General features: G+C 39.7%; 1 protein-coding gene across 6 annotated transcripts in view; it reads right to left on the bottom strand.

The window, feature by feature from the left end:
* Positions 1-4,150: 4,150 nt before the first annotated feature.
* COL21A1 (collagen type XXI alpha 1 chain) overlaps positions 4,151-25,465 on the bottom strand; it is a 103,446-nt gene continuing 82,131 nt past the window's right edge. For 5 of the 6 annotated variants that reach the window (XM_039320348.1, XM_039320350.1, XM_039320352.1 and 2 more), the window contains 9 exons: positions 24,089-24,160; positions 20,788-20,823; positions 17,345-17,389; positions 15,949-15,981; positions 12,238-12,384; positions 12,079-12,133; positions 10,825-11,025; positions 6,928-7,005; positions 4,151-5,450 (listed from right to left, as the gene is read on the bottom strand). In XM_039320348.1, the coding sequence (XP_039176282.1) occupies positions 5,263-5,450; positions 6,928-7,005; positions 10,825-11,025; positions 12,079-12,133; positions 12,238-12,384; positions 15,949-15,981; positions 17,345-17,389; positions 20,788-20,823; positions 24,089-24,160 (855 nt within the window). In that variant the 3' untranslated portion in view covers positions 4,151-5,262. Of the gene's footprint in view, positions 5,451-6,927; positions 7,006-10,824; positions 11,026-12,078; positions 12,134-12,237; positions 12,385-15,948; positions 15,982-17,344; positions 17,390-20,787; positions 20,824-24,088; positions 24,161-25,465 lie in introns of those variants that run through there. The other variant, XM_039320353.1, reaches the window with a different exon arrangement.

Below are 25,465 nucleotides of genomic sequence, written 5' to 3'. Positions count from 1 at the left end.
TATATTGGGAGGGCTTGTTCCTCTGATATTTTTAAAGGCAATCAAGGATGACTACTAGTTTGGTTCATTCTGTTTTTAACTCATGGTGATATTTGGTTAAATAATATTGTGATATCTACTGGAATACAGTAAGTTGTACATATTTGTAAATTCATGATAAAGGAGTTTTCTAAATTTCTAAAATGTGAGCACAACACTTAAGATATATGGTCATGTTAATTTGTTACAAATTTTTCTTTAGTTTGACGTTTAATATTTAATGTATATTCTATATGAATAAAATTCATATATTCTAATGTAAAATTTAATTAGTGTTTACATTTTTTATTTTAATTTTTGCTAGCCATTTCATACACTTTGAGTAGAAAGATATTTATACTGTCAACCTTCCTTCCTTCCTTCCTTCCTTCCTTCCTTCCTTCCTTCCTTCCTTCCTTCCTTCCTTCCTTCCACTTCCACTTCCACTTCCACTAAGATATTTTTAAAACTTCTTTGCTAGTTGAGTTCAGATTTAGCAAGAAGAAACTGGAAGCTGGTTTTGCGAGACCAATTCCTGGCCTGAGCAGATTGAACTGGGAGTAGATCACACCGATTACAAGAAAATCACTTTGGCTCCAGTAGTGTCTTTTCCTTGACCAGTTGACATGAAAACTAGGCAGCCTGTGACTATTCATTGATTTGGAAGTTTACTGAAGTATATTTCATTGGAAATTATTTCCAAATAAGTGTGACAGAATTGCAGCTTTCAAACCAGTGTCAACTTTCTCAGGTGTAAGCTGGTTTAATGGGACTTACAGGCATATTTGCATCCTAATGTTTCTTTAGACATTACAATTGCCCATAAAGACAATCTCATCATGAAAACACCAGAAAACAATGGAGATGAGACTCACAGCATCTAGTTATATTATACACCTGCTTGACTTCTTCATCTTTCACCTTCTCTTTTTATGTGATGCCTTTTAAACAATAAACCAGGGACTTTCAAGTTTTAAGGTTATTCCTGAATTTATATAAATTATTCTGGAAGGCCTATCATGTCTGAGCTGAAAATTACAGATGACCACAAGAATGCAGAAAAGTAATCAAAATTTGAAGTAATATCTTTGCTATCCTCTAGACCAGGGCTTTTCAACCTGTGGCAGGTGGTACACGTATGATGGGTTGAAAAGCACTGTAAAAAAAGATGTTAAAAAAGTGTAAAAGTGGAAATGGCAGTAGCACCGCACAGGCTTGTGGGAGAGTCAGCTAGAGCTGCAGTGTTGCTGGGCCTCTGCTGAGAGCCCAGGATTTGTGTGCACAGCTCCAGCTGATCAGTGCTTCTAGTGACCTTGGGGGTGGCAGGTAGCCACACACGCTCTTCAGTGCTGATTCAGCTGGAGCTGTGTGTGGTGTTGCCAGAACTCTGCTGAGAGCCCAGGACCAATCTAATCAGTAAAACCCAAAATCCCCCCCCCTTTTTTTTTAGTCATCTAGTTTTTGACACAATGCTAAGCATTGGTGGTACTCGAATATTGTCGTGTCCTAAAATTGGTACAATCTGTGAAAGGGTTGAAAAACCCTGCTCTAGGGGCCATCAGGATTCATGCAATCCAGATAATGATAGTTCTACTGAAGACCAAGATTTAAAAAGACAACGAATGTAACTAATTGGCATTTTGTGTATGTGTGTGTGTTGCACACAAGGACTTTTGAGTCACTTTCCTGGTGACTGCCTGGAATAGTCCCTGAAGTTTTCTTCGCAAGATTTCAGAAATGGGTTTCCCTTGCATTCTTCTCCCTATGATTGACTGGCCCTAAGTCATCAAGCTGGCTTCATGCCCAGGGCATGACTAGATCTCATAGTCCCCCCCCCCCGTTTCTAACCTGATTCCAGAATCACTAGACTAAATTGGCCATAGCAGCCATATGTAAAGAATAAAATATTACATTTGCCTATTCAAGAAATAAATGTCGTAAGTGCCTTGTCTATTAAATGTGAATATATAATGATGAAATTTCAATTTCATTTTATCATCTATTAATATAAGAGAAGTAATAAAAAAACTGATTCCAGGCTGTGGCTGATTTCTGGGAGTAAATAACATAACTCATATTTCTAAATTACTACCAAGGGTATATTATCTAACTTAAAGGGATGGCTTCATTCTGTGAGCATTATTAGTGCCAAAGTATTTTGTTTTGCTGCCATCTGCTGGCTATTACATATTAAGGAAAAGAAGACATTCATCTCTAGCACCTTTTCAAGCAATCATATAAGTATGGGGAGACAAAGGAAAACTTGTCATTTCCTGATGATAAAACAACAGTTTCAGTTTCATTAAGCTGATCCTCGAGATTTTACAAATTAAAACTGCTATCTACCATGGCTGTTATTACATTTAATCCTTTGCTTCTTAAGTCTTAATCAAATGCCTTAAACACTAAACCACATTGACTCTAAAATTATATTTTACCAATTTTTTGTTTACTGTAGTCCACATTTAATTATAGATTAAAAGCCTAACCAAAAAGCAATTTGAATCCATAGAGATTCAGCCTCTTGCTATACAGAGTTATTTGGTTTTGCAATTCTTTTGCTCCTGGTCTACCATTCACTCACCAAGGGACTTTTTCACCTAGCCTCTTTGAGAGCAAATGCACTGCCTAAGGATTTCACCCCACAACGGGCAGTGTCTCCACCTAGCCCCACTTTTGTTCTCAAGGAGACAGGGTGAAAAAGTTCCCCCAGAAATCCAGGCAGATTGATTTTTGAGGTAGCCTGCAGGGAAGATTGCACATGGTGATCACATGATCATCTAAGCCAGAGGTCCCCAACCTTTTGGGCACCAGGGACCGGTTCCGTGGAGAGAGGTTTTTCCACGGACCGAAGGGTGCGTGGTTTTGTGTGCTGCCTGCATCCTGTGGATGGGGCTTTGCTTGTTTGTGCAGACTAGTTGGTGGCATGCTGAGGTCCAGTAGCAGTCCATGGACCGGGGATTGGGGACCCCTGATCTAAGCCATAAGTGCAAATGAATTGCCAAATGCCCAGATCACAATCAGATGATTGTGAAGATGTTGCAATGGCCGTAAGTTCAGGCATGGGTCTTAAGTCATAATTTTGAAAGATGGCTGAATAAATGGTAATTAAGTGAGGAATACCTGTACTGAAAATCGGGAAACAGAGCACAGAAATCCTTCTGAAAATATTTGGCTAGAAATAAGAGAGAGTTAAAAACGATACCACTGTGAGATTTCAGATGAACTGGCAAAAGGTACTGATGAGGCCTTTCTGGATCAGTGATCAATCTTTTAAAGAGTCATAAAAATAATGATAATCAGACATTATTACAAAACTGGAAAAGCAACCAATCTTTTAAAAAGACTCAAAAAGCCCTAGAAAGGCTTGAGTAGTTTGCTAAAACAAATACTGCACTATTGAATTTTACAAGAAGAAATGTTATACTGTACTCCACATCTGGGTTAGAAAAAAGTAAGCCACAAATGTAGCATCGGGCAGACTTGGCCTGGCATTAGTACATATGAGAAGGATCTTCATACTCTCATCGGCATGAAATTAAACACGAACTACGATGCAGCTGCCAAGAAGGTAAATGCTATCTTCATGTGCATTAACAGGTGCATAGAATCCAGAACACAAAATAATTATTTGACTCTACTCTGCTCTGGCGAGACCTTATTTGAAATACTGTATCCAGTTCTCAATAGCACCATTAAAAAAAAAAAGGACAATGCCAAATTGAAGCAAGCTACCGAAATGAGAAGGGACTAGGAAATCCTGTGAAGAACAATGAGAGGGTATGGGTATGTTTAGCACACAGAAAAGACTACAATACTGTGGGGAGATAAGGTAGTAGGCTACAAATAACTGGGGTGTTGTTACATAGAAGAGGGAGTAGGCTTATTCTATATTGGCCCAGAAGGCAAAATCAGAACCGATGAGTTAAAACCCAAAAGATCAGGCTGACAGTACAAGCTGTCAGTCAGTAGAAGAGGCTGTCACATGAAATGCTATATTCTGCTTCCCTGGAGGTCTTCAGAACAGTGGCTGGATTGTCATCATGATCAAGGGTTGGATTACATGTCTCTAAAGCCCTCCCACCTCCCCAGTTCTATCAAATAGTAATAAGACCCAATAAACTCACTTTTATTACCAGAAACTCCACAAAAATTTATTTAACCTTGAATGTCCAGCATATTACAAATGTCGACAGAAAAACCAGCAACCGTAGCTAGTTAAATGCAGTTTAACGCTTTATGTAAATGCAATTTACTGGAAATCTTTGCACTAATATTTAACACAGATCTTGATGGAAACTGTACAACTGAGTTGATTACGATGCCAGAACATTTCTTGAATGCATCTCATTTTACAAAATGAACACTGAAAAAAAGCAGCATGGCAGAGACTGTAATTACAAGGAAGCATCAGAGGTCTCTTGTAAATTTTTGGCTTGACATTTGCAATTCTATAGAAAAAAAAATGGTTACCTCACCTTCAGTAATCAGGATGAACAGATTAAATAAGGTTATGCTTTATTCTGTGAAGATTTGCTTTTCAACTACAGAAAACCTTTGCCAGACTATACTTGGAAACCAAAATTGTAAATGCACATTTTAATCTATTTTAGAAGCTTCCAGAAATGTTTTTCTTGTGGATAGAAGCATATAATTGAATATTTTGCATAAATTCATTAAGGTCAGCATAGCTAAAAATACACTGCATCAAAGTGCCCAATGATAAATTAAACATTGAGAAACAGATAGTTTGTCTTTCTCAATATAAAAAGACACAGAAATTGGGGAAAAACATCAACATGTGAAATAACAACCAGCAATGTTCCATTAAAATTGTATATGCTGGCTGAATATAAAAATCTTCACAGTGATTTACACTTGATTACCAAGTGCAGAGGGTCCAATCTAGATTCCAGCATGTGCTGCTGGGCAAACATAACAATCAAACTAAACTCATTGGAGAACAGAGCTGGAATACAGAGAGCGAGCCATGTTTGACAAGCAGTCATGATTTAAGGTAAGGAGAAGAAACTGCTGTTGCTATTTTTTGTGAAAACTAAATTCAACTGGATCAGAGCCCCAAAATCCCATACATTAAATATGGGAATTTTTTACTATATTATTTTACACCATAAGAGGTACTTCAGTTCCTAGGAATTGGAATTATTGCCAGTTTTCTTCCTGAGTCTTGAAAGATCACCAAGAGCAAGTATCAAGGCTAGTCTGCCACTTATACACCTCAGATTAATAATTTGGTCCCTTTCTAAATGGATCTCTTCCTACAATTGCACTGAAGCATAGAGATGGATCACAAATTCCAGGCTGTCCAGTTTGCCCTGGGATTCCAGGAATTCCACGTTCTCCATCTTTCCCAGGCTCCCCACGTTGTCCAGGATGTCCATCTTTACCAATTCCAGGTGGGCCTTCAGAACCTAGACAAAATGTGGAATATATAGATGAAGAATGGTTAGCATCAGTACAATATTGTAGTTGGGTAAGAGTTGTAGCCTGAATTATCCCACTTAGATAACCTACTCCTATTGCTTACTCCTGCTTTACAGCTTCAGAGCAAAAGAGACAAGTTATGAGGAAACTCATTCTTACAACTATACCAGGGGTAGACAACCTTGGCTCTTTTATGACTCAGGGACTTCAACTCCCAGAATTTCTGGGAGTTGAAGTCCACGAGTCATAAAAGAGCCAAGGTTGCCTACCCCTGAACTATACCATTACAATACCCTTCTTCAGCCATCAAATTTCAGGGGATCATGTCCTAATTCTGTCCTTTTCAGTCTTTCAATTTAAAAAAATATAATTGTCTTTCCTGAATAAAATAACTTTTCAAACCATGCTCCCAATGGCAACTGCTACAGAAAGATGCTATTCAATCGAATTAAGCTTCGGGTAACCCTCAAGTTATGATGGTAATTGGAACCAGAACTTTCATCACTAAGCAATGTGATTATTAGGGGAAACATCACATGATTGTATCAATTAGTGACAGCAACCCCAGTGCTCCCTGTTGCCATCATTAACCAAATCATTAGGCGAGGACTCAGCCTGGCCCGAGCCATTCTCGGCTTGGTCTGTCCCAGCTCTTGAGCCTCAGTAAGATAAGCTTCCTCCACTTCCTCTTGAGCTACCCCAACCACCATTCACCAAATATGCACCCCATAATACTTCAGAAAAACGTTTGAAAGCTGCTGAGGCCTACTGAGGTATCGAGAGACCAGTGACCCCCCCCCCCATTCTCCAGTGGTGCATCCTGTTCTCATAATACTTCAGAAAGCTTTTGGAAAACTGCTGAGCCCTTCCAAAGCATCACAAGAATGGGGTGCATATTTGGAGAATGGCACAAGCGACTTTGGGAAGAAGGCCTGGTGGAGCCAGGGCCAGGCTGAGCATACCTCATCAGGAAAACAGCTAAGGTCAGCTGGATATGGCGGGGCCTGCAGAAAACAGGGTGGCGGGGCAGCTGGGGCTGTGGGCTGAAATATGGGGCCTGAGGCAGCACTCTTCAGTAGGGGCTCTGGGGCAACGGCTGGCAGCCTAGACTACTGAAGGCCCCAGGTTTTTACTTCAGCCCTAACATCACCGTTGAGGAGTGCCGTTGTGTACAACAGTCAAAAGAGCAGAGATGGAGGGGGCACAAGAGGGACAGATGGGGGGATTTTAAGTGCCCTGTGGTCGTAGGTGTAGACTGATGCAAAGTGCTTAAATTTTGATCATGTGACCATTGCAATAAACATAACTTTGGGAACCAGGCATAAGTACCATTCTTTCACTGCTGCTATAACTTTGAATGTTCACTGAACAAAGGATTGTAACTGGAGGACTACCTGCAGAAGTCAATTAATAGTTATATTCATTACAAAAACCTACAGAAATGTCTGGCTTCCCAAACAATACCTGGAGGTCCAGGAGGGCCTTGAATCCCAGGGACTCCAATACCTTGGTTTCCTTTAGCTCCATTTTTTCCTGGCAGTCCTACAAGATAGGAAGCATAGGAGATCACTAATTCTCAAATAGTATATATTAAGGCATATTTCTACGCTAAATTACTATACAATGTCCTAGCTGTACCTCCTATTGGAAGTTACCAGATGGAGCACATAATTCTATATTTTACAATGGATATTTAATCACTTGCAATTCATTCATTTGCAGCTTCAGAAGAAACAGCCTCAGTAACTCTGAGTGTTGCAGGTTTTTTTTTACTGACTACACAGATGAAGTAAAAATTTGCTTCAAATAATCTGGTAGTTCGTGGCTATATCACAAAAATCCATGCACCACAAAGGAAACCCTGCGGTAGAAATGAACAGAACATAGGCAAAAAAAGTTACTACGCAAGTCTTTGGTTCAGGTAGCTGAAATTGGAAAATGGAGATCCACTTTTGCAATGATACAAGTAGTCCTTCACTTATGACCACAATTGGAACCTGTCATTGAGGTGGTGGTTATGCCAGATTCTTCAGATTCTCTTTCCCACTGTGATTGTTAAGAAAATCACTAGGGTTATTAAGTGAATCAGATGAACATTAGGCACATCCAGCTTTCTCCATTGGCTTTGCTTGTCAGAAGCTGACTGGGAAGATGGAAAATGGTGGTCACGTGACTACAGAATACTCCAAATATCTTAAGTTCATACTGGTTACCAACTACCCCAATTTTGATCACATAATTGTAAGGACTGCAACAGTTGTTAAGTGCAAGGACTGGTCACTTTTTCAGTGCACTTGTGACTTTGAACAGTCCCTAACCGAATACTTAGTTATAACAGTTCATTTAGTGACTGTGTGAAGTTACAATGGCACTGAAAAAAGGAACTTATGACCATTTTTCACATGACCATTGCAGCATTCCCACGGTCACATAATCCGAATTCAGACACTTAGAAACTGACTCATATTTATCACAGTTGCAGTGTCCTGAGGTCATTTTGCAATCTTCTGACAAGGTCAATGGGGAAGCCAGATTTGCTTAAACAGTATCACTAGGTTAACAATTGCAGTGATTCACTTAACAACTGTGGCAAGAAAGGTCATAACATGGAACAAAATTCACTTAACAAATGTCTCACTTAGCAACAGAAATTTTGGGCTCAATTGTGGTCATAAGTTGAGTACTACCAGTATACAGTTGTAAATAAAATTACAACAATCTCAAAGCTCTGCTTTAGTGATGGGTGATGTGCTTTAGCTGTTGCCAATGGATAGCAGCTTATATTAATGTCTCTTAAGTACTGTTGATTAAATAAGGAATAATAAGATTAAATGTCAGTCCTTTAAGATGCTCAGAAGACACTTTTGGCACTTTTTATCTTCCTTATGAAAATAGATTTTTTTTAAATTGCCCCGGTTTTATTACAAAGAGGCAAATGACTAAAGGTGTGCAGTGATGTCATCATGCAAATGCCGCAACTCCCATTCTTGTATCAAATGTTGCATTTTTGGAAACTCATGTAACTTTGAACAGTCTCTAAACAAAGAGTCATAAGTTGAAGACTATGTGTATATAGTTGTAAATAAAATGGCAACAACCCGACAGCCCTGCTTTAGTAATTAATTGCTGATGTGTTATTATTTTGGTTTGCAGTTTATTGCTGCAGGGAGTTTTTTTCCTGCTAATTATTACAACTAAAGTTCAAAAAGCTTTGTGTAGGTTGCAAGCACTTTTTCCAATGTATTAGCCTTCTATTTATGACAGACATTTTCCACATAATTGCTCTTTCTTGGCTCAGGACAACCCTCAAGGAAAAGTGGCAATTTTCCCAGTCTCCCAATTTAAAGCACACAAAAGTCCACTCTGTTTCTTAAGAAGGCAAAGGAACCACTTTTTAAAGAGGGAGTTTGAGAAATAACCTGATCCCCAGGCCTACATTTTGCCTTAGAAAACTACCATTATAAACTTGTCATAACTTTAGTTAAACAGTTAAGTATGTATGACTGGACAATGGCTTTAGCAATGACACGAAAACAATTTTAAAAGCACAGGCTTGTAGATGTGGGTATCACAAACAGAGAAAACTCCCTACTGAAGGCAAGAAAAAACTTTATTGGGTCTGAACCTTTGAGTCTGTGAACCATTTAGAAGGTGACAGGTGATTCTTAGGGGGATTTTGAGGGAAGGATATTGTGAATCAATAATCAAGAAAGCATACAAGTTGCTTTAGAACTGACCCAGCCCCATGTGACAAGGGCTATGGCCTATTCATATATTTTATTTATTTATTAAATTTATTTGCCACCCATCTCGCTTTGAACTGACTCTGCATGGCTTACAGCATTAAAAAATATTAAAATCATCAACAATAAATATTCCTAACCCAATAAAATGACAGTACCATCAAACTATTGCCAAAATAATTCAAAAAAAATTTCTTTTTTTGTCAAAAAAGCTCAAAATTCTGGCAAGCTTTCTCAATAGAGAATCTTCATTCTTGGACCCTTTTATCTCTCCTTGCTCAGTTAAGAGCTTTCCTCATTTTATTTTTTTTCTAGCCACATAATTGCTTCTTCTTGGTCCTTAAATAAAATCTTGTGTTTGTTATTTTTGTGAATCCAACAACAACCCACTAGCATTCACCAAGACCTGACAATGATTCTCAAAAGCGTGCCTGTTCTCACAAGATTTTTGGAGGCTGTGGAGACTGCACACAAATGGTGTGTGCTCTTGCACAACCTCCGGGCCCTCTGAAAATTGTGAGAGGGCAGGGCATGCTTTTGAGTGGCTTTCTGAGGCTACACAGGCTATGGAAGTGATCATCTCAGGTTGGAATTGGGAAAATTTGTTAAAGGAATTGTTGAAGTAAAAAGTTGCAGCTGCGATGAGTGTAACAAATGGTGCAACACTACTGCCTAGCAAGAAGAAAGTTGCAAGTTAGAAGAACACGCTAGAAGGATGCTAGCTAAGGCATATATAAACTTTGGTAAACCCTAGTTTATTTATTACAATAGTAAAAGACACACCTCTTTTGATAAGAAAGCTTATTAACATAAACATGTGATGTATGAAGAAGGAGGATAAAGTAGAAGAATCCAATCAAAAGAAACTTGTGTCAAGGAACCAATGTGAGATTCTTAGGGTGTTAACTTTCTTAATTATAACTCTATAAAATTTGTGCTTGTGCATTGTTCGAGGTCTTGGCTCTTTTGAGGCTGTGACCCTTTTGCTGGAGTACTCCAATAAAAGAAGCTGAAAATACCATTCCTCGTGTCTTTATTGGCTTTGGCGCCAGGCTAGGACCCATTTTAGGTACAACAGAAGAGCATTCTCTGAAAACACTGCAAGAACAAAGAGCTTGGGCAAGCTGGAGCAGCCTCAGGTAGGCCACAGGGCCTGTCAACAGAAAGAGAGAGTTACGTGAAGGCAAGCAGCGCTTGGCAGATCCCCGGGGAGTGCAGAGCTGGGGGAGAGGGGCAATTGCCCCTATCTCCCTATCCAGGAGAAGGAAATACGGTAAGTAATTTCATTTATCCCTTGTGTTTTTAAGATTCTCCTTGCCTAAAACTACTAACAGGGTCTGTCTCTCAGAAGAAGCAATTATCTTTGCTTAAGAGATCATTAAAATAGTTATTCTTTAAAAATATATTCACACACAAAGGTACATAGGATAAATAACTCTACTTTGGTGAGGAGGAATTTGGCAGCTTTCGTCCATTTATAAAATATCAGGATGGAATAGTAGTCTAATTGTTAGAGTCTAGTACATCCAGAGAGCAGTGAATTAGAGAAAGTTGCTTGCATTCCATTCCTGTTCAAAACAGATTAAACTAGAAATAGGTTTGTAATGCATTCATATACCTTTTATACCACGAGATCCAGGACGCCCAGGAATTCCTGCCAGCCCTGGAGTGCCATCATTTCCTGGCAAACCAGGAAAACCTCGAGGACCTTGTGGACCAGTCAGGCCCGGTGGACCAGGAGGTCCAGAGACGGTATCAGGAGATTGGCAATGATCGCAATGCTGCAACCTTCTGTCCCTAAGTATAGTAGGCAACTGGGCTAAGAAGAATTCAGACAACAAATATTTAGACCAAACAGAAACATCTCATTATCAAAGCATAACATCTATTGACCTCAAATTTTGGGGGTTAAATTTAGACCTCGATTACCTAAACAATTTAAAGCTACTCAAATTTCGCAAGAAAGCTTCATGCACAGCACATTTCACCTCACAATGTATTTTCCACAATCCTTTGCTCACCGTTGAAAAAGTAGGGCTAGTAAGCCATGAACTGGGAGTAAGAAACACTTTAGGCACTTTTATACCTGAAATCTGACCCATCAGTTTTGCCCTCTAAACTGTGCCATCACAAGTATCCTCAACAGTTCCCACTGAGTGGCCAGCACTTCTTCAAACTTGCCGGCTAAAATATGTTTCATCTAGACCTTTTGAATTTCATCTCACCAAATGTTTGTCTACAGCAAGGTAGCAAACAAATGTGGGGAAGGAGCAAAGTTATCACTGAAATCATTCAGAAAATATCAGGGCACTGGGAGAATGAGCAGCCACTGTACACAAGTAGTGTGCTTCAATAACAGCCCTAAGCATCCAGCACAATGGGACAATAGCATCCTTTCAAAACTTTATTTCAGATATTTGCTTTCAAGTGGTGAGGCACTAAAACATATAGGGTGATTGTGAATTGGTAGCCATAATAAAGTTATCCAAAGATGGGGAAACAATTCATTTAGAAACAGGAAATCACTAAATCAGTAATTGTTTTTTTAAATAAATATGTCAATTAGGGGTGTAATTCATCAGTTCAGATATGAGTAGGATGCGTTATCATTAGGTTGTATGCTTATAGACAGGAAAGGAAAAAATGATATTAGAGTAGTTAATTTTATTTGGGCATGGCTTGTTTTTTAAAGTGTGGAACAAACCACCCATTTGATTATGTGATTATGTTGTTCTTATGAATGGCCATGCCCAATGGCAACCATTTTTAGGGTGCCTTGACACTTCCTAAAATTCCAAGACTGCCTTTGATCTCAAAACAGACTGCTTTGCCTGCCTCTACTGTAAATCAGTTCTGTTGACTGAGGACTCACTTCTCAGCACATCTGCACAAACTTGCCGAATAAATTCTTCTGAAAAACCTCTTCCCTGCAGGGAACAGAGATATTTTAGAAAGTTTACAGACAATTTTACCATGAAATGAACAGTAGTTTTTTTTAAAAAAAACAAAAACCATCAACTGATATACGCACAGGTTTTCCATCTGATCCAGGGATTCCTGGAAACCCCCTCTCTCCTTGTATTCCCCTTGATCCTGGAGAACCCATCAAGCCATTCACCCCTGGTTCCCCCTTCTGACCATGGTTGCCATGGAAGCCGGGATTTCCTTTCTCACCTATCTGAAATCCACAAAAAAGACAGTATTAAGCCACAGTGGAGGTTGCTATCAGCACATTAACATTTTCAGCATCATGTGTGGCCATTTTACCAATAAAGAACGCAACATACTTGTATGAGTCAGTCTTGCTATTTACTGCTACAGACGTAATGTTAATATTTACCTCTATAGTATTAAAACTCTATTTTCCGTAACCTTTAATTGGGCAAAACAGTGCATCATAGGGCAACCCTTTTTGAACTAAGATACCTCAAATGACCTAACTTAGAGACTCATGACTCAGGAGGAAATGAAATTTAGGAAGATTGTAGCTGCTTCAGTGCTGCTGGGCTGCTGCTGCTGCTTTGGCTCTGCCTGTCGGCTGCTGTGATCACATGATGTTCACTTTGAATATTCTGTGACAGTTTCCCAGCCATTCTCGCAATTATTCCCTCACCCAGCAGCAACCACTTACATGCCTGCTGGGAAGGGAAGGAAGAAAAGGAGGATTTGAGAGAAAGGAACCCTCGCGTACCCTTCCTGGCCCATACCATCCCCTGTGCTCCCCCAACTGCTCCTCCTTCCTACATACCTTTCCCAATCTTCACAGCACCTCTTACATACCACGACTCACCACCCTTTCTGAATTTTCTCCAACCTGAGCGGCATCTTTTCTGCATCCCTACATATCCTCCCTGAGTCACACCGCTTTGCACATGCCTTTGTTGACTTTCATGGCACCTCTCGCACAGCCCTACATACCATTCCTGATTTCGCACACCCCTGAGCTCCCTCCCCCACCCAGTAGCAGTCACTTACCTGTGTGCTCGCCAGCTTCCCCACTGACTTTCTCCTTGCAAGCTTCCCACAAGCAAAGTAAATGATGAAGCTGGCTGAGAAGGAAGGAAGGAAGGAAGGGAGGGAGGGAGGGAGGGAGGGAGGGAGGGAGGGAGGGAGGGGGGAGGGAGGGAGGGAAGGGAGGGAGGGGAGGGAGAAGGAAGGAAGGAAGGGAGGGAGAGAGGGAGGGAGGGAGGGAAGGGAGGGAAGGGAGGGAAGGAGGGAGGGAGGAAGGGGGGAGGGAGGAAGGGAGGGGGGAGGGAAGGAAGGAAGGAAGGGAGGGAGGGAGGGAGGGAAGAAGGGAGGGAGGGAGGGGGAAAGGAAGGAAGATTTTGATGCTTCCTGCCAGCTTCCCCCAGGGAAACTCAATGGGGAAGATGTCAGGAAGTCAGAAGTCGCTCCCATGCAACTTTTATGCCCATGCATGATCATTCTGCTTCTCTGTTCAGTAAGGAAATATCTCTGAACTAATGACCCAATGGGGCACATGTTGTGTAATGCTTTACACCAAAAGTTAAAGTCCATTGCAAGAATAATCCTTTTTTCTTCCCCCTTTGTCATGATAGACAGCTTAAATGCTGCTTAGATTGTTATCAAAACTGGAAAATGTGAAATTCCAGACTCATAGGTGACATAAAAGAGAGAGAAGCAAGGTGAACTGTATTTTGTTTCAAGACAGTTAATTTATATAACTACTAAATCAGCCTTTCCCTATTCATTTCCTCCCCGATGTTTAAGAGTTTGAGACTTGGCTGGGACTTTGGAGGAAGAACGCACTGAATGATATGCAAACCTAGGAGTCAACGTTCTGAAGCCTCAGCACTTCTTCTTACAAGAGGTCACTGTGAGTGCAGTCAAATGCAGATCCTGAGTGCATTTCAGTTCATGTATTTCAATGGCTCCAAAATACAGTTAAGTCTATGCTGGAAAATCAGTCAGGAATTATATATTTTTTCTAAATAGAACGCCAAATCCACCTCAACCACAATGGAACAAACACTTGGGTAGACAGGTTTTCTTTTACTATTGTGACGGTGATTAGTAGCACATCCTAATCCTGTTTTAACTTCCTTGCAAAATGAAGTAATCCAAAGCCACAGACAAATCTGCAGAAATGAGATGGTCCTTAAGAAACTGATACCGTTTCTCTCATAAGATGTTCCCTCCTCTTGTCTTCTGCCAGTCTTAGATAATACCATGTTGAACTAAAATAAACTAAAATCAGAGCGGTCAGCTAAGCTACTACAGTACATTCTGGCAGGGCCCATTCTTTCCTCTTGGCGATTTATTAGCAGCTTTTTGAATTTTTGAAATTCTGACCAAGTGCTAACTTCGAAAAACAGAAAAGTCTGACAAAGTTGGCAAGACTCACTCTAAAAGAACTGGAGCGTAGCAGCCTTCTGAAAGCCACTAACCTTCTATTCACGACCTTTCATGCCAACCTTCACTTTCTGGCTCAGATAGTTTAAAATAGATAAAAATGCTAATCTTATGATTGGAAAAACTCTTCTCCTATTCAAAGAATATAATATAGCTTACAAGAAGAAAAAGGAAGCCAAGTAAAATAATTATACAGTATAAATTTCATAAACTAAAATAGCAGATTGAAAATACCTATGAGGCATTCATTAATAAGGTATGCATGTAGCTTTGGTCTAGCCCTGAGGAGATTGCTTCTCCACTTACCAAATCTTTCTCAAATATTTAAAGGTTAGAAGAATAAACTAAGAAGGGGGAAAACGAAAGATGATCCAAACCTTGTGCTTCTTGGGAGAAAGAATAAAAGTCAAATACAATAACTAAAGTTGAATGTAAAGAGGGATTTTTTAAAATATATATATATGAAAAAATAGGATATCCTACAACCATTAGAATATAGCAAATCTTTTCTGCAAAAAAACATACTTTATCAAACCAAAGGGGGGAAAAATGTGCTTGTTAAATAAGTTTGCAATGTAGTTGGGAAAAAAAAGTTACTTAGCATTCTTCTCACTTTTTCAGAATCATGAATGGAGGTAGATGGCCTTTTCTAAGTCTGAATGTTAAGCAGAATAAAGCTTGGCTAGTTCTTGCATAGGTCTTTGCAAGGAAATACCAAAGCTGTAGGCTAAATTGGGAAGTGAAAAAGCATCCCAGGAGACAAAGGTAAATCTCTTCTTTGTAAGCCAATAAAATTACACAAATTGTCTACAAGGCTAATCAGGTGTCAAGGTCAAAGATAATGAGACTAATGTAATGAAACCTCACTGGAGAAGGCCTAATGCTGGGAAAGATTGAGGGCAATAGAAGAAGGGGACGACAGAGAATGAGATGGCTGGATGGAGTCACTGAAACAGTAGGTGTGAACTTAAATGGACTCCAGAAGATGGTAGAGGACAGGAAGACCTGGAGGAACATTGTCCATGGGGTCGCGATGGGCGGGACACGACTTCGCAATTAACAACAACAACAATGAAATCTTGAAAGGCTGCAATTACAGTTACAGTTCCCAGTAAGAAGGTTGTTCACTGGCTACACTAGTTGGGAATTCTAGGGTAGACTATAGTAATTAAACACATCACGCAACTAATGCTTGAGATTGACTGATATTTGAGTCTTTTCTATTTGAGCTCTAAGTTATATTAAGCAAAATCAAGCTGACAAATTTATATTCAATAATGCAACATAAACTTCATGCTCCAACTAGCAGCTGAAATACTCAGAAAAAAAACAGAAAAGAAATGAGCATAAAACTAAAAACAGCACATACCTCTCCTTTATCTCCTTTTAATCCCATAGATCCCTTTTGGAATCAAAATTGCAAAACACATAATGAGTTATTGTGACACTGTACTATTTCTACTGACACATAGTTAAATTTACTTACATTAAAACATACACTTAAAAAAACAACAACCCATCTTTTTCATTCTGACATCCAACAACTTGAACTATTATTTTTTTTCCAACAAGGAAAAAAAAATCACTCTGCGAGATGAAGACGGGGAAAATGTCCTCTTTTAAAACTAAACATATAGACTTGGATCTAAAACTCTTCTTAGAAAAATTCAGTTAATAAAATATTCTCCCTTTGTGGATGCAAGCGAGAGGCAAGAAATTGTAGCTGACTCCTCCTTCTCTCCGGAATCACCCAAAAAATGCTCCTGGAATGGTCAGAAAGAAATGGGACTAAGGTGTCCAGTTTAGTTCCCATGGAAAATGTGTCCATTGTTCCAGTCAGGCTTCCTGCTTTACCATCCTTTTAAAAAAATCTTTTAATTAAAAATAAAAGAATGGGGAGCCATGAAAAAAGGGCAGGTCTCCACCATCATTTTTTTTTGTTTTGTTTTAAAAATAAAGTTAAAAGTAGTAAACTTTGTTTAGTTGGCAGCAAGCAAAAGGCACCCAGGTGTCCCAAAAGTAAGTTGGGTCTGGCACAGAACATCCTGAGGGAGGGAATGTGGTCTACGTGTTGCAGAAGAGGAGCACATCCGTTTAGTTTGTGATGAAAACATGCATGTTGTGACTGACCACTTACACCATGGCAGCTATTTATGACAATCTAGGTATATGCTGTTGGCACAGGTAGTCCTTGGCTTACAACAATTCATTTCGTTCAAAGTTCCAATGGCACTGGAAGAAGTGACTTATGAACTTTTTTTCACACTTATGACCGTTGCAGCATCCCCATGGTCACATGATCAAAATTTGGACACTTGGCAACTGGCTCATATTTATGATGGTTGCCTTGTCCAGGGGTCACGTGATCACCTTTTGCAACCTTCTTACGAGCAAAGTTAATAGGGAAGACAGATTCACTTAACAACCATGTAAGTAACTGAACATCTGCAGTGATTCATTTAATAACTGTGGCAAGAAAGGTGGTAAAATGTGGCAAAACTCATTTAACAAGTGTCTCACTTAGCAACAAAAGTTTTGGGCTCAATTGTGGTTGTAAGTCAAGGACCACTGGCATATTCCTAATATGTCCATCAACTCAAAATATTTCTAGTGTCTGGTGTAAGAAATCAACCAGAGCCTTACGAGAATTGCCAAAATCAATGGGTGACAAGCTTTGTTTAAGGACAAAAGAATGGAAAAAACACAAATATGTGATATAGGAAATTGTGAAATTCAAAGGGGGCTTGATAATCTCTCCTTCTTACCTTATGGCCTGGAGTACCCGTTTTGCCTCCTTCGCCCTTATGACCCTTAAGAAAAAAAAACCCAAACAGTTACTGATGTGAAATGGGATATCCACACACTATCCATAAATTGGATCCTAACAAACTTATTCATTTATTTCAATATATCTGCTTTAAGGATGATTACATGCAGACTTGACTGCTTGAATTATTAAGTTCCCTTATTTACATTCCAACTGTGAAATTTATGTTGTCCAAATTTCAGTACATTGTTTTATATCACATTTATATTGATTCAAACAATATACACACCACACCAGATATTTATAAACCTGAAGCAAAACAATGGGAAATGACAGCAGAATTAAGTAGATCTTAATTTTAAGGAATATTTAAGCCAAAGGTGTAAAAACAGCTTAAGAAATGTCAGAAAAAGATATCGGAAAAAATTTTTCACAGGTGTAAGATCAGATAGGACTTTCATTAATATATATATATATATATATATATATATATATATTATATATATATATATATAGATATATATATATATATATATACAGTGCTTTTTTTCTAAAAAAAAAAAAAAAGGTGCCGGAACTCAGACACATTATACAACCCGCCTTGCCTACCCTACAAGGTTCCATCCAAAAAAGGTGCCAGAACTCTGTTCTGGGCATTCTATGAGGAAAAAAGCCCTGTATTGATGTTTGTGTGTGTGTGTGTGTGTGTGTGTGTGTGTGTGTGTGTGTGTGTGTGTATGCAGGTCTTGGTGTATTCAGGACTTTTCCTGTGTAAGATTGAGAGTATCTTGGCGACGTTTCGACAAAGTCCCACTCATCATCTTCAGGCTGGGGTCTTCGGCTTCGTGCTTGTGCGAGCAAAGTGTGATCGGAACTGCCGTCTCTCTATATATATTGGTGGGGGGTGTGGAGTGCTGGCTTAGTTGCTGTAGGTGGATTGGTTGGCTGTGTAGGAGCTATTGTTTGTGGATTGTTTGGCTGTTTCATAACATCCTGAGTAGTTGAGGTGCTGGCTGTGTGCCCATTAGTCTTTTGTGTTGTAACGACCTGGGTAATGTAATGACATCCTGAGATCTAGTGTAGTGATATCCTGAGTTCTGTGTTGCACCATCCTGGGTGGTTGGCTGTGTTGTAACATCCTGAGCTTTGGCGTTGTAGCCTCCTGAGTTCTGTGATGTGATGTCCAGGGCTGAAGGCTGTGAAGTAACATATCGGGCTTTAGTTTGGCTCCGAGTTTGCGGTCTAGCTCTGTGATCATGGCGTGTAGCCGTTTGCTTTGTGTGGGGGTCGGAGGGAGGTACAGCAGCTGGTGATGTCGTCATGGTTTGGCTTCTGGATGGTGGTTGCGTTTCGTCTGAGAGATGGGTTTGGGCTTGGGTTTGGGTCTGGTGAGGGTGAATGGTGGTGGCGTACTGTGTTGTTCTAGGTCCGGTGTCAGTTTTCGTGGCTAGGACTTGTTTCTTGATTAGGGCTAGTTTCCAGATGTCTGGTAGGCGGGAGGTATCGTCACGTTTATTCATGTTGTGGGGGTGTTTTTCTATTTCGATGGCTTACATAATTATTCTCTTGTTGTGGTGTTCAGTTTTGGAGATTAGTTTGGTTCCTTCAAAATCAATTTCATGTCCTGTAGCTTTAAGGTGCTGGAAGAGGGAGGAAGTTTTTTCTTCTTTTCTGACTGCGTTCTTATGTTCTGCAATGTGTGCATTTATTCTCCTATTACTTTGTCCAATGTATGTGGCTGGGCAGATTTTGCATGGTATTTCATAGACTCCTTGGTTTTCTAGCTGGATCGTGTCTTTGGGGTTTCTTAAGAGGTTGGCTATTTTTTGGTCGGTGCTGAAGGCTGTCTTGATATTGTGTTTGTGGAGAATTTTGCTGATTTTATCTGTGGTGCCTTTGATGTAGGGGAGGAGGGCGATGTCGTTGTACTGTTCTATATCTCGATCATTGGGCGGGTGTTTCCCTTTGGATTACGTTGGTAATAGTATTTCTTTGGAATCCGTTGGAGATTAATACGTTTGTGAGAGTGTGTAATTCAGTTTTCAGGTGGTCTTTGTCGGCTAGGCATTTGGTTCTGGAGATGAGGGTCTTGGCTATGGAGTTGATCTGTGCAGGGTGGTGGTGGGATTGTGCATTTAAGTAGCGGTTGGTGTGTGTTTTTTTCCGGTAGATGGTATGTCCTAGGGAGCCATTGGGTTTTTTGTAGATTAGGACGTCCAGAAAGGGGAGTTGGTTGTTAGGTTCTATTTCCATCATGAATTGTATTTTGGGGTGTAGGCTGTTGAGATGTGTGAGGAAGTTGTCCAGTTTTTCTTTCCCGTGTGGCCAAATTACAAAAGTGTCATCTACATATCTGAGCCAGAGTTTGGGTTTGTGTTCAGATTTGTCTAAGGCATTGGTTTCGAAGTGTTCCATGTATAGGTTTGCGATGACAGGTGAGAGGGGTGATCCCAAAGGTGCTCCTTCTATCTGTTTGTATCTTTGTCCATTGTGGATGAAGTATGTGTTGGTTAGGCAGTGGTTGGTCAGATCTAGGATGTGCTTAGGGGGGTTGTATTTGTTTTGGATAGCTGTCAGGGCTTCTTTGATAGGCACTATGGGTTTAAGTGGTGTTCCTTCTTTGACTACCAAGCCAAACTATCCAACCTACTCCAAGACCCCACTTACAAACCTCTAAACCCGACCACCTACCTGGAAAAAACCACCAAATCCAAAATAAAAGCCTCTCCCATCAGTGAAGAGATCCAGCAAAGAATCATACCCAGAGAGAAATCACCCAGATGCCCCAAGCTCTATGGCCTCCCCAAGATTCACAAAGAAGGAACACCACTCAGCCCATAGTCAGCTCCATAGGCTCACCTCTACAGAATCTTGCCAAATTTCTTGCCAAACAACTTCAGCCCTACACAGAATCCATCTCCTCACACGTACAAAACTCACTCCACTTCACAGAAACAATAAAGAAACAAAACCTACAACCCTGCGACCTACTCGTGAGCTTCGATGTCACATCCCTCTTCACCCAAGTGCCTATCAAAGAAGCCGAAGCCGAAGACCCCAGCTTAAAGATGACGAGTGAGACCTCGTCAAAACGTCACCAAGATACTCTCAATCTTACACAGGAAAAGACCCGAATATACCAAGACCTGCATACCTATACCCGTGAAAATCTATGAAAACGTATATATCCTCTACATACTGTCAGCTAACAAACTGACCAGCTTAATTAACTCTACAAGATCACATTTATGATCCTGGGACGGTAGTCTTGTTCTTTCTAGCAGAGATCAGAGAACAAAACCTAAAAAAATCTATGGCTTCTCTGACTGAACAATAAAGCACAGATTCACATGTTATGCAGTTTCACAGCTTACATTCTTTACATCAAACAAGCATTATTCCTAGTTATATCAGAATTGAAGAAAAAAAAAAGCAGCATACTTGGATGCCTTTTTCACCCTGATTTCCTCTCTCTCCCTGAAAAATAAAAATCAATTTCTTGTTAAACTGTTATTTGTAACAGTAATGATGAAATTAAACTAAAGAAATTAAAAACTGTGGCAGGTGGTCCTTGACTTACAATCACAATCGAGCCCAAAATTCCCATTGCTGAGCAAGGCAATTGTCAGGCAAGTTTGGCCCCATTTTACAACCTTTTTTTTTCAGAATTGTTAAGTTAATCACTGCAATTGTTAAGTGACTCATGTGGTTGTTAAGCGAATGTGGCTTCCTCTATTGACTGCTTGTTGCAAGCCAGCTGGGAAGATTACAAAAGGTTATCACATGAACCTGGGACAGTGCAACTGTCACAAATATATGCCGGTGCCAAGCGACCAAATTTTGATCAAATGACCATGGGGATGCTGCAATGGTTGTAAGTGGGAAAACCGATCACAAGTCACTTTTTCAATGCCGTTGTAATTTAAAATGGTCACTAAATGAATGGTTGTAAGTCAAGGACTATCTGCAGTTGTAGTTGTAGAAATATCTTGTGCATATGGATGGATTTTGCCCTGACATCATGAAATACATTTGCACAAGGCAATGTGCAATCTCTCAAACAATAGTTTGCACATCTTAGAGCCATGCTACTACAATTTCCATTTTTAATTTCACATCTCCAGTCATTGTTGGCAGGCCAGTTCATTAGAACACATCACTGTTAGAATTTCTTTTGCGCCCACATTTCTGGATCCCACTTATTTGCTTAAACAATTTTGAATGAAAGTCCTCAATGCAGTAACAAGTATATCAATGTATCTTTCTGCTTTGATTAAAAAGCCTGTGATATAAGAAGAAAATCTGATGTTAAGGAAGGATATTGCACTTGTTTAAAGTCTTCAGATACTGAAAGGTCTTCAGAAGACACTCATCTTCAACTGCAAATAGGATGTTACCGTTGCGTTCAGGTAAATCTTGCCCAGTTTCCCTGAAGGGCACTAAAAGTCCTTTTAAACAAAGATGTCAAGTGATGTGTAATTTTAATACTAAGTTTGACATACTTATTTCCCCAAATGTAAATTTATAATATTGAAAAGAAAATACGTTGATCCTAAAAAGCTATTTCAGAATACTATAAAGCTTGTGTTCTTTGGATAAATGTGTCTTTTGGGATACTGAATTAAAGATTAGGAAGAAAATTGTTTAAAAGTGATAAAAACAATATTAATACATAATATATTCATGGCCTTTGGACTGACACAAATGAGGAAAATGTGGTGGAGGGGTACAAATTAGACCTCATAATAGAAAGATCTAATTTCACCCACCACTCTTCAGTTGTTGTTTTTTTGTATCCACATCCCCACAGACCATGTATCATGTGGCCTTGTGGAGAGATTGATAAGACAAACCATGTCATATCTTTCTCTTCAAGTTATTATACCATGCAAGCGGGACTATGTCAAATGTAATTTTCCTATGTCAAAGCTTTCAGTGGCCTTCAGTACCACCAGCCACGCTATTCTTCTCAACTGCTTAGGAGGGCTGAGGATCAGAGATATTGTTTGAGGGTCTACAGGATGGTGATGAGATAAGAGAAATGGTGACTTTAGCCATCCAATGTAAGATAGTCACGGGTATAATTGTCCTCATATTTAAGTAGACCTCAGGTTACAATAGCAATTTGGACCATAATTTCTGCTGTTAAGCGATGCAACCATAAAGTGTGACATTATGTGACTGCATTGCTTAGCAACAGTTGCCATGGTTAAGTGAAGCTTTCAGATAGTTAAGCAAGGACCCACTGCTAGGTCGGGAGGGTCTGAAAGTGGTCAGCATGGTATTCACATCACAGTGGTGAGAATGGCTGCCGCTGCTGGTATAAGGGTACATGTGTGACTTGACATAGCATGAACTCAACAGGACTGAGGACAGCTGTTTCCAAGTGGAGGGGTGTGTGCATGAGGGTGCTCAGGTGCCAGAGCATGGTCTGAGCATGCTCATATTGGACATGGTTACAGGTAGGTGCATGGGTAGCCATCAAGACTTGGCACAAAGGTGGCAGGGCCAGGGGTGGCTGCTGCCAGATGTGCCAGGTGGCATGAGTGGACATCAAGGAGAAGCAGAGGTGCTATGGCTGCCATAGCCAGGTATCTCAGGGGAAAAAACAGCAGAGTGCGAATTCCAACCTTCCCTGCCAGCTTTCCTATTAACTTTGTTTGTCTGAAGCCAACAAAGAACATTGCAAATGATGATCACATCATTTGCAAAGGTGCTTTTTCAATAGGCAGCTAAACATTCTTTGTCTTTCCTTGAAGACATTTCACTTCTCATCCAAGAAGCTTCTTCAGTTCTGAAGAAGAATTAAAGAAGCCTCTTGGATGAGAAGCGAAACGTCTTCAAGGAAAAACAAAGAAAGTCCAGTTGCCTATTAAAAAGCACCTTTGGAACAACCATGACCTGGATGACTGTGAATCTCCATAGACATGATCAGATATGTGGGACACATATATTATCGTAAGCCCAAGATGGTTGTTAGCATCCAGATCACAGTCACAAAACTGCAGGGTGCTGGAATGACTAGAACTTCAAGGACCTGTCTTTAAGTACCATTATTATAACTTCAAACACAAAATTATTGGTTGGTTTTTTTCTTAAATTTTGTGGCCTTTCACACATGAGAGCTCCCAAAGTATGATGGTTATATGGGCACAAAAGCTGTCTAAATTAAGCCAATAAATATTAACTAATGTTTCTTCTCTTCTAAGGAAAGCCAAACATGGAATTTAATCCACTAATCTCTACTTTTGTATTGATATTATACGGACAAAACAAATGATTCTAGCTGGATATTCACCTGTAGAAGATAAGCTGAACGTTAAAAAACAATACCATCAGAGGTTAAGGGAATTGTCTGAATTAGATGTACTTTTCATTGATAAAAGTAAGCAGTGCAACCATGTATTTTGAGAAGAATCCTGCAATTTCTGGTTCTGATTGGGAGAAATGTTAACTACAAGTTAACTTTTTGTCTAATGATCTTAAGCAGTGGTGGGTTTCATATATGGGAACAACCGGTTCTCTGGGTGGGTGCCACTTCCGGAAATCCATTCTGGGCCTGGGCAACAAAAAATTAGCTACCGGTTCTGGCGAAGTGGTGCGAACTGGCTGAATCTCACCACTGGTCTTAAGTATTAATATGTAAGGGTATTCCACAGCTAAAGGCTCACTGATTCTTTGGGCTTTGTTATAAAAGGAAATACAGGTCCATAATAATAAATAAATAAATAAACAGGCATACCTTCAAACCCGCAGGACCAGGCATCCCAGGATATCCTGGTTCACCTGAATCACCCTGTCTTCCTTGTTCTCCCTAAGTAACCAAAAAGAACTCCATAAATAGGAAACTACACATGATGAAAATGCATTGTTCTTGTGCAGCTGTGGACACAATATATGATTCAAAAGCATATGGGTGGTAATGACGGTGGACTTCTTTTTTTTCCTGGGTCTTCGCATTACAGTCATGCAAAATCTTAAGAAAAGGTTCTTCACAATAGGAGGGAGCATGAATGAAATGGCTCTTTAAACTCTTTACATAGTATTAAAGTCACTATATTATTCATGGAGCATACTGTATGCAGCTGTCCCACTTCCCCAGCAAAGTGTTTCTTTCATATCCTTATTTCACAACGCTTGTTAGAGAAGAAGACTCATATCTTTCAGGGGGGGAGTTCCTGAATATTTCTACCACAGAGTAAATCCCTGCGATATTTTGACATCAAATGAGCCGTAAACATAAGAAGCTTGATGAAAACTCATAAGCACATTCATCATTCTTGCTTTTGCTCAGAATACTGAAAATATCCATCAACATTAAGAAAACTGAATTGTTTACATAAAAGCACAGCTCTTTTATCACAACCCTGATAAAATTATTTTAGAACTTAATTTATGCAAACATTTAAAAGAACTGCAGTGTTAAATAATTTTTAAAAATCACCTCATTTCTAACTGCTACAAGCATTTCGCCAACAAGTTCCCCACCGAACCATGACAGACAGAAGTTTAAATTGGCAGTGAAGCTCTAGATACAGATAGTCCTCCACTTATAATCACAATTGGGACTGAACTTTCCATTGCTAAGCGAAGCATTGTTAAGTTTTCAATTTTGTGGCCTTTTCTGCTATGGTTGTTAAGCAAATCACAGGGGTCATTAAGCTAATCACACAGTGTTTAAGTGAATCTGTCTGACTTTGCTTATTGGAAGCTGGATGGGGAAGTTGCAAACAGCAGTTATGGGATCCTGGGATACTACAAGCATCATAAATACATTCCAGTTGCCAAGCACCCAAATTTTGATCCTGTGACCACAGAGATACTGCAACGGTCATAAGTGCAACAATTGGTCATAAGTCACTTTTTCAGCACTAATATAACTTTGAATGGGTCCCTAAACAAATGGCTATAAGTCAAGGATTATCTGTACTTTCAACAAAGGTTATCTTTCACAAACTTTAGATGTAAAGGGCTCTGGTTAAACTTTGTGCAGATGTCACATGGTTAAAAGTGACAAAAATTAACATGGAAAAGGAGGTACAAGACCTGAATACACTGTGTATGGGTACTGGTCCTCCATCCTAGAACATATACATGGAGCTTCTGCATAAGGGAACTC

This window comes from Crotalus tigris, unplaced genomic scaffold, assembly GCF_016545835.1.
Source record: "Crotalus tigris isolate CLP2741 ecotype Arizona unplaced genomic scaffold, ASM1654583v1 scf7180000023636.1099087, whole genome shotgun sequence".
NCBI lineage: Eukaryota > Metazoa > Chordata > Lepidosauria > Squamata > Viperidae > Crotalus > Crotalus tigris.
This window is presented reverse-complemented; position numbering and strand designations above follow the sequence as displayed.